The 15,434-nt window shown below is 43.8% G+C and overlaps 1 protein-coding gene across 1 annotated transcript in view; it reads left to right on the top strand.

Annotated features, from left to right (window-relative positions):
- The window catches only part of LOC18431615 (uncharacterized), a 32,343-nt gene that overhangs the window by 1,126 nt on the left and 15,783 nt on the right, over positions 1 to 15,434 (top strand). The window contains exons 3-5 of the mRNA XM_088859854.1: positions 15 to 163; positions 325 to 421; positions 518 to 572. Coding sequence (XP_088715980.1) covers positions 15 to 163; positions 325 to 421; positions 518 to 572 — 301 coding nt within the window. The remainder of the gene's footprint in view (positions 1 to 14; positions 164 to 324; positions 422 to 517; positions 573 to 15,434) is intronic.

The following is a 15,434-nucleotide window of genomic DNA, read 5'->3' as shown; positions in this document are numbered from 1 at the left end:
CACATTGGCCCCAGACTTGAGCAATTTGAGATCCAGTTTAATGCTTTCGAAAAAAACAGTGTTAAAGAAGTCACAAAAAAGGCAGGAGGGTGTTTTCATGTCACCTGTTGGCCCCCTTCGGGCAACTTGAGTTGTGTTGGAGACACAAGTTCAGATGGCCTGAGTCTCTAAGCATAGCATCAAATGATTTGTCTTTAATCAATGCATTTGTCTAAAGTTGTGTTTAATCAAGGCATAAAGTCAAACTAGTATCTGTTTGGTGTTTAATCAAGGCATTTGTTTAATGCTGTTGGTTTGATATTGTTATGGGCCATCATTTTATAGAGGACCTGGATGCCATATCGAAAGTTCATGGTAGGAAGGACCTGAATCATATGGAGAATTGGGATAACAATGAAAAGCTACAACTTTTGAATTTGACGTGAGTATTCAAGCTTTGAATTAGTTGAGTAAAACTTATGCTTAGGATTTTCTCATTCTTCTGCAACTGAACTGATTATGCCATTGCATATTGCAGTTATGATGCAACTCCCTCGGATTACATATCCATGATTGTCACTGACTATGGCATGGTAAGTAGTCCTGACTCTTTAATGTACTTCTGTTATTTAAGACTGATAAGATGCATTGTAATCAGTTATGTTCTTTCAGTTGTGGTATGAATGAAGTTGCATAATTGTTTTGGTCGGTTGATGTTTATCAACGTGGCAACAAAGTTGAGTGTCTAGTCTGAAAGAAGGTAATGGGTAGCATCTGTCTATGCGTGGTAACTTCACACCTTCTACATGTGCATATTTATCCCATTGGGCATTCATATATTAATTGGTTTCATGTCATGGTTCATGCCAAGATATGTCTAGCAAGCTTGTGCCATTGGTACACAGGAGGTGAAAGTAATCCACTGCTTACTCCTTTATATGCTTTCCTTGCCCTTTGTTTTGTACTCCTAGTTGAGGGGCTTTTACCATTATAGTTGTGAAACCTCCCGTTTGAACAAACATCGTTCCTACACATGATGACAGACAATACAATAATATTCTCTGTTCCAACCTGGGAAATCATTATCTGTAGTCATTATTACTTTAAAAAAAGACAAACAGAAAACAATTCTGGAAGTCATCATCTGACAAACTCATGAGAATCAACTTGAAATTGTTAATTCATTTCTTTTGTATGACATCATATACTTGCCCTCAAGTTTATTCCCTACACATTATAAACACATACCTGCTTACCTTGGGAACATTTTTACTCTGATGGAAATATGATCAGAAATAAGCATTCTTAATTATAGAGAACCCCAGTGGAACCACCATTTTGTCGAAACTGATTGATTAAGCTGGGCCTACCAGCCATGCATATTTACTTGGATTAGGCTTCTTTAAACGAGTTTTGAAAATCTTCAGTTAAATGCTTGTTAATTTTTTGCAAGTGGCTCCCCTACTTCATGATGCCTTTACTAAGACTGAGTGGCCTTATGGCCTGGACCCATGGTATTGACTTTTGACAATATATTTTTTGAGGAAGTTAACCTTAATAAATAGTTAAAGAGAGTACAACGAACCAAAAAGTATAGGCTATCCACAGGGCGGAAGCTCTATTTACAAAAACCCCTTCTAGAATGGGGGCGAGAGAGTAGAATCAAATAGCCATCTTTTTAAAAGTTACAATGAAGTAGTAGCAAGCCATCCGACAAAACGAAGCCAATCCAAAAGAAAGATGCTAAAGGCCATCCTGGGTTGCCGCCTCCTTAGCGAGTGTCCACTGCCTGGTTTGATTCTCGCCAGGTATACCTATTTGAGGGTATTTTTCAACACTTGTATCCCCGATGCGAATAAGGAGAGAGCAGTTCGCGACCGAGGACCACAGGTACCAGAACACCTATGGACTATGGGAGCCAAAAGACAATAAGCACTAATCCAGAAGTGAAATTTTCAATACTCTCAGAATGACCTTAAAATGTGCAGGAACGTGGCTAAGGGTCTCTTAAGATCACCTGTCAAGTTTTGTCACACTCCGACGAGTTTAAGGCAGTGCAGACGACAAAACTGTTTTGGGAAATTTTGCCTCTATCATGCTGAAAATGGACTCTGAACTACAACACCATAATCGGAGCGTCAAATGATCTCTAGATCACCACCGTTGGATTCAGAACGTTCAAAAACCCTTGGGTACCAATTTTCGACGCATTCGGATGCTTCTGAAGCAAGTTATGGTCATATTACCTAAAATAGGTAGGTCGTACACTATTACGGTGCACCCTCAGTGAACCAGTTTCCATTAATGGAAATTGTGCTTCACCATTTTGGGGACAAACATTTCATGGTTGTATCTTCCTCATCCCGGGTCGGATCGAGCTCAAATTTTGGGAGCATGTTCGTCTCGTTGACCCGCTCGATTTGATATGCGACACACATGATGACATGGCCCGAGCCGAGAGAAATCGAAGAGAGAAGATCGCCAAGAAATTCTAAAAGTAGCAGGGAATTTCCAGCAGCACGTCTCAAATGGCCACATCACGGCTCTTGCACTTCGGATCGACGTGTAATCGGACGCGTCACGACCACAAGGTCCAGAGCTTCCTCTGGGTCGAACCCCATGCATGATGGACAGTCAGATTTGTCAGAAATCGGGGATAAACAGTGGCAAATTCCGGCCACCAAAATCCAAATTTTGGTCAAAATTTCCCAATTTGGAAAATGGTGGTTCAGGCACCAAATCGAGCCGTTCTTTTTGCAGAATGATCGTGGTGACCAGCTCGTTACGCTACAACAAAGAAATCGATGAAAAACACTGAGAAACAGGCGGAATCTAAGGTTGCACGTGTTCCCATGTTTTGCTGTGTCATGATCATGCTTCAAAATTTTGATCCATGGCTCGAAATGGATGCCAAAACGACCGTCTTCTCGAGCTCATCAAGAATACAATAATCTTTTGGCCGGATGGTAGTTGGGTTTTGAATCAGCCACGAAAAGCTCGCACGGATGAATGACAATTACAGTGACTGATTTGGAATTTCACAGATTGTTGGTACAGGGGCAAAATCATCATTTTGCCCCTTTTTCTTAGAATTTCTTTAATTCATTTAATTGTTAATTTTCATCAATTAGGTCAAAATTTGATTATCCACCCATGTTTGGGCCCCAGTCTATATAAGCACGTACTCAACTCATGTAAAGGACCCTTCTTCAATCAATAAAAAATTGGGTTTTTTGCTTAAGCTTTTGGGTCATGTTTCACATCTTGGGAGAGAGAGGAGAGAGGAGAGAAGATTTAGGCCAGTACTCTTGGGCATTAAGGTAACTTTCTCTCCACTCTTTCTTTCTTTCTCTTCTTTCTCTCTCTTCTTTTTCATTCTTTCTCTCTCTTTGCAGGGACAACGACGTGGGCCTACCCTTTTTGGCAGGCCTCGTTGCCGTCTCTGTTTTCTTTCTCTCTCTGTCTTTTTCTCTCATCGCAGGGACAACAACGTGGGCTTACCATTTTTGGCGGGCGTCGCTGCTGTCGCTGTTTTCTCTCTCTTTGTCTTTCCCTCTCCTCACAAGGACAACAACGTGGGCCTACCCCTTTTGGTGGGCCTCACTGCCGTCTCTATTTTCTCTCTCTTCTCTTATTTTCTGTTTTTTCTTTTCTCTTTTTCTCTCATCTTTTTATTTTCACTTTCTTTTCTCTCCTCTCTTTCATAGATGGCAGCATAAGCTGCTGTCCATGTTTCTCACTTCTCCCTCTCTTCTTTCCCTCTCTTCATCCTTTGCCTTTTCTCTCTTCTCTCATTCTTTCTTCTTTTCTCTCTTTCTCTCTCATCTTTTTATTTTCTCTTTCGTTTCTCTCTGCTCTATTTCATAGACGGCAGCATAAGCCGTCGGCCATGTTTTTCTCTTCTCCCTCCTTTTTCTCTCTTCATCCTCGACCCTTTCTCTCATGTCATCCTCTACCCTTTCTCTCTTCTTTCGTCTCTCCTCTCTTTCATGGATAGTAGCATGAGCCGTCGTCCATGTTTCTCTCATCTCTCTCTCATCTTTTCACTCACGACACCTCTCTCTCTCTTCTCTACACTCACGGCGCCTCTCTCTTTCTTCCTTTCACTCACGTCGTGCACCTTCGTGACCAGTTACTTTCTCTTTTATGGTCCTTCACGGTAGTCCACTCTTTCCTTCATTCACACCGTGAACCCTCACGTCCACCTATTCCATCCTCCTCTTTTGCTCATTCAAAATAAAAGGAAAAACACAGATGGCGGCTTGAAACTGCCATCCATGTTTTTCCTCTTTCTTTTCCTTTTCTCTGTGCACCCTCGGTCCATTCTTGCTCTTTCTTTCTATTTCTCTTTGCACCTTCGGTCCACTCTCTCTCTTTCTCTGCTTACCCTCGGTCCACGCTATCTCTCTCTTTCTCTGAGCACCCTCATGTCCACTCTCATCTTTTGCTCACCTAAAGGGAAAATACAGACAACAGCTTGAAGCCGCCGCCCATGACCTTGCCTTTACCTACCATGCCCTCCTTTTTTCTCTCCAACATTCTCTCTCTTCCCTAAAAAAAAAAAAACACACACACGACCGCCTCGGGCTGCCATGTCACTTCTCCCTCTCAACTCCCAATCTCCCTTTTCCATCTCCCTCCCTTTCCTTTGTTTTTTCTTGTCTTTTCCCCCTTTTGTCCTCTTCCTATCTCCTTCTCTCTCTTCATGTCCAACTACCTCTTTTCTTTTGCATACAACCGCATCATCAAACTCCCTCTTGTCCACTCTTTCCTTATCTATCCTTGTGATCCCTGACAACCACCTACCTACCACCACCTTTTTTTTTTTTCTTCTTCTTCCTCACCCACTCTCTCAAAACCCAATATTGAGCTATTCATGTTCTCTTTCTCTAAAACCCAATAACCAACTCCCTTTCTCTTAACCAAATCGCCCCTTTTTTTTCTTTTATTATTTTACTTTACTTTCTTTCATTCATGTTCTTTTATTTCATTACTTCTTTCACCTTGATATTATTATTTCATCTTACTTCATCTAATTTCTTTTTACCCCTTTCATTTTATTTTACTTTATTTTATCTTTATTAATTTTTTAATTTTTTTAATTTTATTTCTTTCTATTTTATTTTCGTTACCTATTTTACTTTATTTCTTTTTATTTTATCTACTTTTTATTTTATTTCCATTACCTCATTTTATTTTATTTCTCTTATTTTATTTTACTCTTTCCTTTCATTTTATTTTACTTTACTTCATATTATTTTATTTTATGTCTTTCACCTTTCATTTTATTTTATTCTAATTCTAGTTTCTAATTTTATTTTTTTAATTTAATTCATCCCTTTTCACTTCATTTTCATTTCATTTCACTTTACTTTTCATTTTATTTCATTTCACTTTACTTTTCATTTTATTTCATTTCATTTTATTTTATTTCATTTCATCTTTGACAAGTCAGGGTCTTCAAACCCGCTTGTTTGGACATCTTACATGTGTGTGCAAGCAGGAACGCAGAAAAATGAGTCAAGGGAGTTGATTCCGAATCGGCCTCAGGCCAGGGGGCATTCTTCGTAATTCAAGAGGACGCCCACACGAGAAGCTCGAGCGTGACACGGACCCACGTGAGGTAGGTCCCGCCTCACGACATAATTCTTCTCTCACCGGTTGGTATTCCTACTCACGTCCTCTTTACGTGGTTCTCGAGTGAGCGATCTCCGATCTTGGATCTATCTCGAACCCGGAACCACTCCACCAGGTCATCCCGACCTGGAAGGTGACATCGGGGCACCTAACCAGCTACATGGTGGTTCAGAGTGATGGAAAATGGGGAGTGGCCGTATGGCGACCCACAAAAGCACTGACGGTCGAATTGCCAATTGTGGAAGAGGGGGGGGGGGGTGACCCCTTTGGCTGCCTCGAGCCAGACGACCGGCAAGTAACTTGCTGGTAGCTGGGTGAATGCTGTGATAGGCGGCTATTGTACCACCTGTGCAAGTGACACCAATGATACGCTTGTCGATGACGAGAAACAAGGAGTTAGGGACTTACGAGTCCCTCCTTGCCACAAGCCAAGTAAGAACCCGGGAGCACGACATTGAATCGACGCTCAAAATGAAATCGGGGAACGAGATTTACGGAACTGGTCCCCGAGGGACGGACTTCCAAATGCGGGGAATATAAAATCCTCAACTCGGAAATATGGGTTGAATAACCCCAACGGTGTATGTGTGTGGAACAACAAAGAACTTGTCAAGCAAGATGAGTTGACAATGGGGTAGCGTGTCCCCATTGGAGTCATCAAGCTGGTTAGGTGCCTCAATCTCAACTTCTGGGTCAGGATTACTAATGGCGTGGGTCCGGGTTCGAGATAGACTTGGGATTGGAGATCACTTTCTCGGGAACCGTGTAAATAAGATGTGGGCAGGAATACCAACCAGTGAGAGAGGAATTATGTCGTGAGGCTGGACCTACCTTACGTGGGTCCGTGACACGCTCAGGCTGCTCGTGTGGGCGCCTTTTTAGATCACGAAGAATGCCTCCCTGGCTTGAGGCTGGTTCGGAATCAACTCCTTTGAGTCATTTTTCTGCATTCCTGCACACACACACGTAAGATGTCCAAACAAGCGGGTCTGAAGACCCTGACTTGTCGAAGATGAAATAAAATGAAAGTAAAGTGAAATGAAATGAAATGAAAATGAAAGGGATGAATTAAATTAAAAAAATTAGAAAATGGAATTAGAATAAAATAAAATGAAATAAGAAAAAGACATAAAATAAAATAATATGAAGTAAAGTAAAATAAAATAAAAGGGAAAAGTAAAATAAAATAAGCGAAATAAAATAAAAATAAAATAAAATGAGGTAATTGAAATAAAATAAAAAGTAGATAAAATAAAATGAAATAAAGTAAAAGAGGTAACTAAAATAAAATAGACTGAAATAAAATAAAAGAAATCATAGAGATAAAATAAAGTAAAATAAAATGAAAGGGGAAATAAGAGATTAGATAAAGTAAGATGAAATAAGAATATTAAGGTGAAAGAAGTAACGAAATAAAAGGGCATGAATGAAAGAAAGGGAAAGTAAAATAATAAAAGAAAAAAAAAAAGGGCGATTTGGTTAAGAGAGAGAGGGAGTTGGTTATTGGGTTTTAGAGAGAGAAACATGAAGAGCTCAATATTGGGTTTTGAGAGAGTGGGTGAGGAAGAAGGAAAAAAAAAAAAAACGGTGGTAGGTTGGTGGTCATGAGGGATCACATGGAGAGAGAAGAAAAGCGTGGACATGACGCAGTACGCAAAAGAAAGGGGGTAGTTGGACGTGAAGAGAGAGAAGGAGATGGGAAGAGGACAAAAGGGGGAAAAGACAAAAAAAGGAAGGGGAAGGGTGACAAAGAGAGAGGAAGGGAGATGAGAAGAGGACAAAAGAAAAAACGGAAAAAAAAAGAAAAAAAAAGAAAAGGGAAGGGGGAAGCGTGACATGGAGAGAGAGAAGAAGGGGGATGGAAAAGGGAGATTGGGAGGTGATAGGGAGAAGGGGTGTTTTTCTTTTTAGTGAAGAGAGAGAATGTCGAAGAGAAAAAGGGGGAGCACGACAGATAGAGGCAAGGTCATGGGCGGCGGCTTCAAGCTGCCGTCTGTGTTTTCCCTTTAGGTGAGCAAAAGATGAGAGTGGACGTGAGGGCACACAGAGAAGGAGAGAAAGAGTGGGCCAAGGGTGCACAGAGAGAGAGAGATAAAGTGGACTGAGGGTGCACAGAGAAAAGGAAAAGAAAGAGAGGAAAACATGGACGGCGGCTTTAAGCCGCCGTTTGTGTTATTCTTTTGTTTTGAATGAGCAAAAGAAGAGGATGGAATAGGTGGACGTGAGGGTTCACGGTATAAGTGAAGGAAAGAGTGGACTGTCGTGAAGAACCACAAAAGAAGAAGTAGGTGGTCACGAGTGTGCACGGCGTGAGTGAAAGGAAGAAAGAGAGAAGTGCCATGAGTGTAGAGAAGAGAGAGGTGCCGTGAGTGAAAAGGGGAGAGAGAGATGAGAGAAACATGGACGGCGGCTTATGCTGGCGTTCATGAAAGATAGGAGAGGAAAGAAGAGAGAAAGGGGAGAGGATGAAGAGAGAAAAAGAAGAGAGAGAAGAGAGAAACTTGGACTGCGGATTGTGTTGTCATTTATGAAAGAGAGGAGAGAGAAATGGAGAGAGAAAAGAAAGTGAAAATAAAAAGATGAGAGGGAAAAGAAGAAAGAAAAAATAAGGGAGAAGAAGAGAGGAGGAGAGAAAATAGAAATGGCAATGAGGCCTGCTAAAAGGGGTAGGTCCACATCACTCTCCCTATGAGGAGAGGGAAAGACAGAGAGAGAGAAAATAAAGACGGCAGCGAGGCCCGCCAAAAAGGGTAAGCCCACGTTGTTGTCCTTGCGATGAGAGAGAGATAGAAAAAAAATAGAGACGGCGGCGAGGTCTGTCAAAAAGGGTAGGCCCACGTAGCTGTCCCTGTGAAGAGAGAGAAAGAAAGAAAAAGAACAGAGAGAAAGATGAGAAAGAAAGAGAGGAGAGAGAAGTTACCTTAACGCTCAAGGGTACTGGCCTAAATCTTCTCTCCTCTCTCTCTCTCCCAAGATGTTAAACGTGACCCAAAAGACTTTGCAAAAAGCCCAATTTTTTATTTGTTGAAGAATGGTCTTTTACATGAGTTGAGTACATGCGCTTATATAAACTGGGGCCCAAATATGGGTGGATAATCAAATTCTGACCTAATTGATGAAAATTAACAATTAAATAAATTAAAAAAATTTTAAAAAAAGGGGGCAAAATGACGATTTTGCCCCTTTACCAACAATCTGTGAAATTCCAAATTGGTCCTTGTAATGGTTGTTCATTCGTGCGAGCTTCCGTGACTGATTCAGGGTCTTCCAGCTACCATCCGGCCAAAAGAATACTGTATTCTTGATGAGCTCGAGAAGACGATCGTTTTGGTATCCATTTCAGTTTTGGACCATGATCATGACGCGGCAAAAACATGGGAACACGTGCATCCTTAGATTCAGGATTCAGCCCGTTTCTCAGTGTTTTTTGCTGATTTCTTCATTATAGTATAACGGGCTGGTCATTACGATCATTCTACAAATGAACGGCTTGATTTGGTGCCCGATCGACCATTTTCCAAATAGGAAAACTTTGGCCGGAATTTGGATTATGGTGGTCAGAATTTGCCACTGTTTATCACCGATTTTTGACGAATTTGACCGTCAATCACGTGTGGGGTTCGACCCGGAGGAAGCTCTCGACCTTGTAGTCGTGACAGGCCCGATGGCGCGTCGATCCGACGCGCGACCGCCATGATGTGGAGGTTCGATCGAGGGGACGTGTTATTGGAAATTCCCTGCTACTTTTAGAATTTCTGGCGATCTTCTCTCTTTGATTTCTCTCGGTTCGGGCCATGTCATCGTGCGTGTCGCGTATCAGACGTGTAGGCGGGTCGACGAGACGAACATGCTCCCAAAATTTGGGCTCGATCCGACTGGGGATGAAAAAGATACGACTATGAAAAGTTTGCCCTCGAAATGGTGAAGACAATTTTCATTAATGGAAACTGGTTCACTGAGGGTGTACCGTAATAGTGTACGACCTACATATTTTTGGTAATGTGACCATAATTTGCTCCAGAAGCGTCCGAATGCGTCGAAAATTGATACCAAGGGGTTTTCGAACGTTTTGAATCCAACGGTGATGATATAGAGATCATTTGACTCTCTGATTATGGTGCTGTAGTTCAGAGCCCATTTTCATCAATGATAGAGGCATAATTTCCCAAAACTGTTTTGGCGTCTGCACTGCCTTAAACTCGTCGGATTGCGACGAACCTTGATAGGTATTCTTAAGAGACTCTTAGCCATGTTCCTGCATGCTTTCGGGTTGTTCTGAGACTATAGAAAATTTCACTTTTGTCTGTCATCTATTTTTGTAAATAGAGCTTCCGCCCTGTGGATAGCCTATACTTTTTTGTTCGTTGTACTCTCTTTAACTATTTATTAAGGTTAACTTCCTCAAAAAATATATTGTCAAGAGTCAATACCATGGGGCCAGGCCATAGGGCCACTCAGTCCTAGTAAAGGCATCATGAAGTAGGGGAGCCACTTGCGAAAAATTAACAAGCATTTAACTGAAGATTTTCAAAACTCGTTTAAAGAAGCCTAATCCAAGTAAATATGCATGGCTGGTAGGCCCAGCTTAATCAATCAGTTTCGACAAAATGGTGGTTCCACTGGGGTTCTCTATAATTAAGAATGCTTATTTCTGATCATATTTCCATCAGAGTAAAAATGTTCCCAAGGTAAGCAGGTATGTGTTTATAATGTGTAGGGAATAAACTTGTGGGCAAGTATATGATGTCATACAAAAGAAATGAATTAACAATTTCAAGTTGATTCTCATAAGTTTGTTAGATGATGACTTCCAGAGTTTTTTTCTGTTTGTCTTTTTTTAAAGTAATAATGACTACAGATAATGATTTCCCAGGTTGGAACAGAGAATATTATTGTATTGTTTGTCATCATGAAAACCCGGAAGGGCGCAACATTCGGCGTTCGTGTGATCCGGTGGACAAGAAGAAAACTAAAGTCGAAGGACAAAATTCCGAATGTTGTGCCCTTCTGGGTTTTCACTTGGATAGGGGAAGCGGTTCCGTAGAGACGGTTTTCACCAACCTCCTTTTTATTAGGCTCTTTTGCTCATGACCTGAGGGCCATGTCTGCTTTTTTTCCATTTTTGCTCACGATGCCCTTTTGGGTTTTCACCGTGCCTTACGGAACACTCTTACTCATGGTTTGGTGACCATGCCCGTTCGTCATTTTTGCTCATGGCGTTCCCCTTTCAAGTTTACATCACTCTTGTTTTTTTATTTTTTGTTGTGGGGGTGTTTTTAAGGTCATTTTTCCTGGATCTGGGCTTTGTTTTAAGGTCATATAGCCTTGACCATTGTGCGAAGCAGTTTAACGTCATGCGGTCAGGACATGCGCTATAGTTTAGGGTCATATAAGTCGGACCGTGATGAAAATGGATGATGGTCTGTGAGGCCATAAGTGAGTATGTTGGTGGTTTGACTCACTTGGGGGAGATGGCACGAGACTGTCTATGGATGATGGGTGCTGTATGGAAGATGGATGATGAGTGACCCACTAGCTGTCGGTGAGTATGGATGATGGAATGGCTCACTAGGGATTCGTGAGCATGGGCCTGACTCACTAGGGAATGTCGTGAGTTTATGTAGAGCAACGGAGATGGACTCACTGAGGAGGAAGTGAAGGTGGTATGCGCGTGCATGCGTGGTAGGGCATGCAAAAGCTGTGCACGCAGTGGAGGGGGGCACATGTATGTGGCGGCGTGTTTAAGGTCATGCCACCTGGACCTGGGCTCGATTTAGGGTCGTATAGCCTTGACCATTGTGCAGGGTAGTTTAACGTTGTGTGGCCAGGACGTGCGCTACAGTTTAGGGTCGTGCAACTGAACCTTTGTGCGAAGCAGTTTAACGTCATGCAGCCAGGACAGGTGCTGCAGCTTAAGGTCATGCAACTGGACCGTGGTGCGAAGCAGTTTAACGTCATGCAGCCAAGACATGCGCTACAGTTTAGGGTCGTGCAACTGGACCGTTGGGCGAAGCAGTTTAACGTCATGCGACCAGGACGTGTGTTACAGTTTAGGGTCGTGCAATTGGACTTCTGTGCGAAGCAGTTTAACGTCATACGGCCAGAACGTATGCTACAGTTTAAGGTCATGCAACTGGACCGCTGTGCAAGTTGCCATATATGTGGGTAGTTTTTGTGAGGGTGGACTCACTGGGGGATGTGAAGTCGATGAGGCTCCATGGGGAATGAGTCTGTGGATGATGATCTGACTAAATGGGGATGAAAATGGCTAAGACCATTTATAGGTAGTGGGTACAGACGATGATGGTGGCCTAGTGAGCGATGGTAGGTAAAAGCGAACTCATTGGGGATTAGGGAGTGAATGTGACTCCCTGATAATTAAAATGGGTCTACTCAGTGAAAGGGGGCATGAGTATGACTCCATGGGGATGAAAAGGTGATGGGGGTCGAGCCTTGCCGATGCGCACACGAACGGGCCAGCTAGGGAAGGCATGCGTGGGGGCGCATGCAAAAGGCATGTGCGCAGTGGCAGAAGGGTTGCGCTCAGCAGTACTTCAGGGTACGCCTGCGAGGGACGAGCATAAAGGTAAAGTAGGCGGCAGCTCGGGACATGTGTGCGTGAGACGCACGCGATTGGGAGTTTGTGAAGGACCTCGGGCTCGGGCTTGGGACCTGGTGCCTCGATCGACCCGGCTTCATGGGGAAAGGTCGCATGTGGTTGCTAGGGCACGCATGCGAGGGACGCGCACGAAGGACACGCGGGCGGCAGCTCAAGACACGCGTGCGAGGGATGTGTGTGAACGGCGGCTTGCGAAGGACCTCGGGCTTGGGCTTGGGAGCTGCTGTCGCAATTAACCTGGCTTCATGGGGAACGGTCTTTTAACGTCTTTTGCCCCGAATAGACCGTCGAGAGGTGCTTTTAAATGTCTTCACCCTTGTTGGATGTGTTGAGGGAAAGTTTAAGGTTTTCACCCACTCTAGACCGTTAAGGGGTGCTTTTAAAGTCTCACCGTTGTTGGACATGCTGAGGTAGGGGCACGCATGACGAGGGGCGTGCTCGGCGACTTGCGCTGATATGTGAAATGAGTAAGACTGATGGTGAAGGTGCCCTTTCAGATGTAGGGGTATAAAGTCACACGGTTGAGGCTGCGGTACACCTCTTTGGGATACGGGCATCGTAGAGGCGATCACATGCCTTGCATGCTTTGCTTTGAAGCCTCACAGTTGAAACTGTGGTACACCTTTTTGGGATTTGGCATTGTAGAGGTGGTCACATGCATTGCATGCTTTGCTTTGAACATAGTACATCTCTTTGGGATATGGCATTGTAGAGGTGGTCGCATGCCTTGCATGCTTTGCTTTGAAGCCTCACAGTCGAAACTGTGGTACACCTCTTTGGGATATGCCATTTTAGAGGTGGTTGCACGCTTTGGCGGTTGCATGCTTTGCTTCGAAGCCTTATAGTCAGAATTGTGGTACACCTCTTTGGGATATGGCATTGTAAAGGTGGCCGCATGCCTTGCATGCTTTACTTTGAAGCCTCACAGTTGAAACTGTGGTCTGCCTTTTTTAAGGCGGGCGCATGCTTGCTTGCTCTGCTTTGAAGCCTCATAGTTGGAACTATGGTCTACCTTTTTGAGAGGCAGGCGCACACTTGCATGCTCTGCTTTGAAGCCTCACAGTCGGAACTGCGGTCTGCCTTTTTGAGAGGCGGGTGCATGCTTGCATGCTCTGCTTTAAAGCCTCCCCCTTTTTGAGAGGCGGGCGCACGCTTGCATGCTCTGCTTCGAAACCTCACAGTCGGAACTGCGGTCCACCTTTTTGAGAGGCAGGCGCATGCTTGCATGCTCTGCTTTAAAGCCTCTGCCTTTTTGAGAGGCGGGCGCACGCTTGCATGCTCTGCTTCGAAGCCTCACAGTCGGAACTGCGGTCTGCCTTTTTGAGAGGCGGGGGCATGTTTGCATGCTCTACTTCGAAGTCTCACAGCGAAACTGTGGTACACCTCTTTGAGATATGGCATTGTAGAGGCAAGCGCATGCTTTGAAACGCACGATGTGCTTCTAAGCCTCACGGTCGCAACCGAGGTACATGTTGATTAGGGAGGACACCTTGGAGGGGTGGTGTCCTTTCACTGGGGACATTATGAAGAAGGATATGGTAGGGGATGTGTAGGAGGGTGTCATGCATTAACCCCATGGAGACATGTAAGAACAGGAAGCAGATTATAGTCGTGCGAATGGACTGTATGTTGTGCAGTTTAACATCTTGCTACAGGGACGTGATATTTATACTCGTGATGACCCGTAGGGCAGGATCAACACGCCCATCACTTGAGTACAAGTGCCTCGAAGGGTTTTCACCACACCTTTTTTATTTTCACACTCTTGCCCATAGTACCTTGCGGGTTTTCACTATGCGCATCTTTTCTTTTTCTTTTCTTTTTTTTGGCATATTTTGCCCATGGTGGCCTTTGCGGTGCACACCCTGTTCGTCCTTTTTTCTTTATCCTTATTGTTTTTTTTTTGTTTTTTGACATTTTAACCCTTGATGCCCTTGTGGGTTTTCATCATGTCCATCTTCCTTTTTTTTTGTGGAGGCGTGTTTAAGGCCATGCCACCGTGACTGTCGATTAGTGTGATTTAAGGTCATCCGCTGAGACCTGAGGGCATGCTTAAGGTCGTGCTGCTGAGACTGTATGTTGTGCAATTTAATGTCGTGCCACTAAGACGTGTGCTATAGTTTAGGGTCATATAGCTTGGACAGAGTGTGGCACTGGATCAGATGTGAAATCAGGCCCCTAGTTCAATCTCCCATTGTTTGTGAAATTCTGGATGATGTCTTTAGCGGCATGGCACTCCTTGGTCTTGTGACCAAGTCTTCTATGATATTGGCAGTAATTGGGTTTGTTTTCCCTTCCGACTTCCCCCGGTCTTTTTAGCACGATTAGCTCGATCATCCCCTTCTGATAGGAGGGTCTCAAGCAATTTGGGGACCTTGTGCTTGTCGAAGGAATAACTCTTATGCCGACTTTGACTTAAGGTGTGCATGGTATTTGCCATGGCAGCTGGACTGATCATCTTCATTGACCAATATGAAGGGCCCAGATATACTTCCATGGTGCTTGAGCAAGCCTTCGATTTGTATTGCCTTGTTGACCATTGGTGAGTGTAGCGGGCCATGATGAAGTGAAATAACAGGCCAATTCTGGGTGCATCCCGTCTTAGTACTCCATCTCTTGAGGCTCACGTAATGGTGTGGCCAAATTGATGGCCCGAGTGCGCCACCTCTCGATATACTCGATCACTGGCTCATGTGGCTTTTGTTTTACCTCAAGAAGCTCAAAAAGCTGCACTTTTTTTTCTCTGTCACAGAAGCACTTGAGGAACCCTTCTTCCATTTGCACCCACGATGAGATTCCCTGGTGGTAATCGAGAGTACCATTTGAATGCAGCTCCCGTAAGGGTTTCCACAAATTGCCAAAGCAATAGATGTTCATTGTTTACCGTATTACCACATGCAGCAATGAAGTGGGCTATATGTTGTTGCGACGAGCCAGTGCCATCGTACTTGGGGAAGTCGAGCCTTCGGTAGCCCGGTGAGAATGGAGTTTGATCAACATAGGCTGGGTAAGGTTTTTGATAGCGGTTCAGCTCCTCCATCACTGGGATATTGTACTTATTCAATGCTTCGGCTACCATGCCCTTTACTAGTTCTCCATTCCCAAGTTGAGTCGGTGAGGAAGAGACCAGCAATGAGGGAGGCGAGGACGAGAGTGGCTCTTCTTTTGATGGTGCTGTTTCAATGACCAGACACGGTGC

This window comes from Amborella trichopoda, chromosome 2 (assembly GCF_054954075.1).
Source record: "Amborella trichopoda isolate Santa Cruz 75 chromosome 2, AtrichopodaSantaCruz75HAP2 v2.0, whole genome shotgun sequence".
NCBI classification, from domain to species: Eukaryota; Viridiplantae; Streptophyta; class Magnoliopsida; order Amborellales; family Amborellaceae; genus Amborella; species Amborella trichopoda.
Note: the sequence above shows the minus strand (reverse complement) of the source record. Positions and strands in the feature narration are given on the sequence as shown.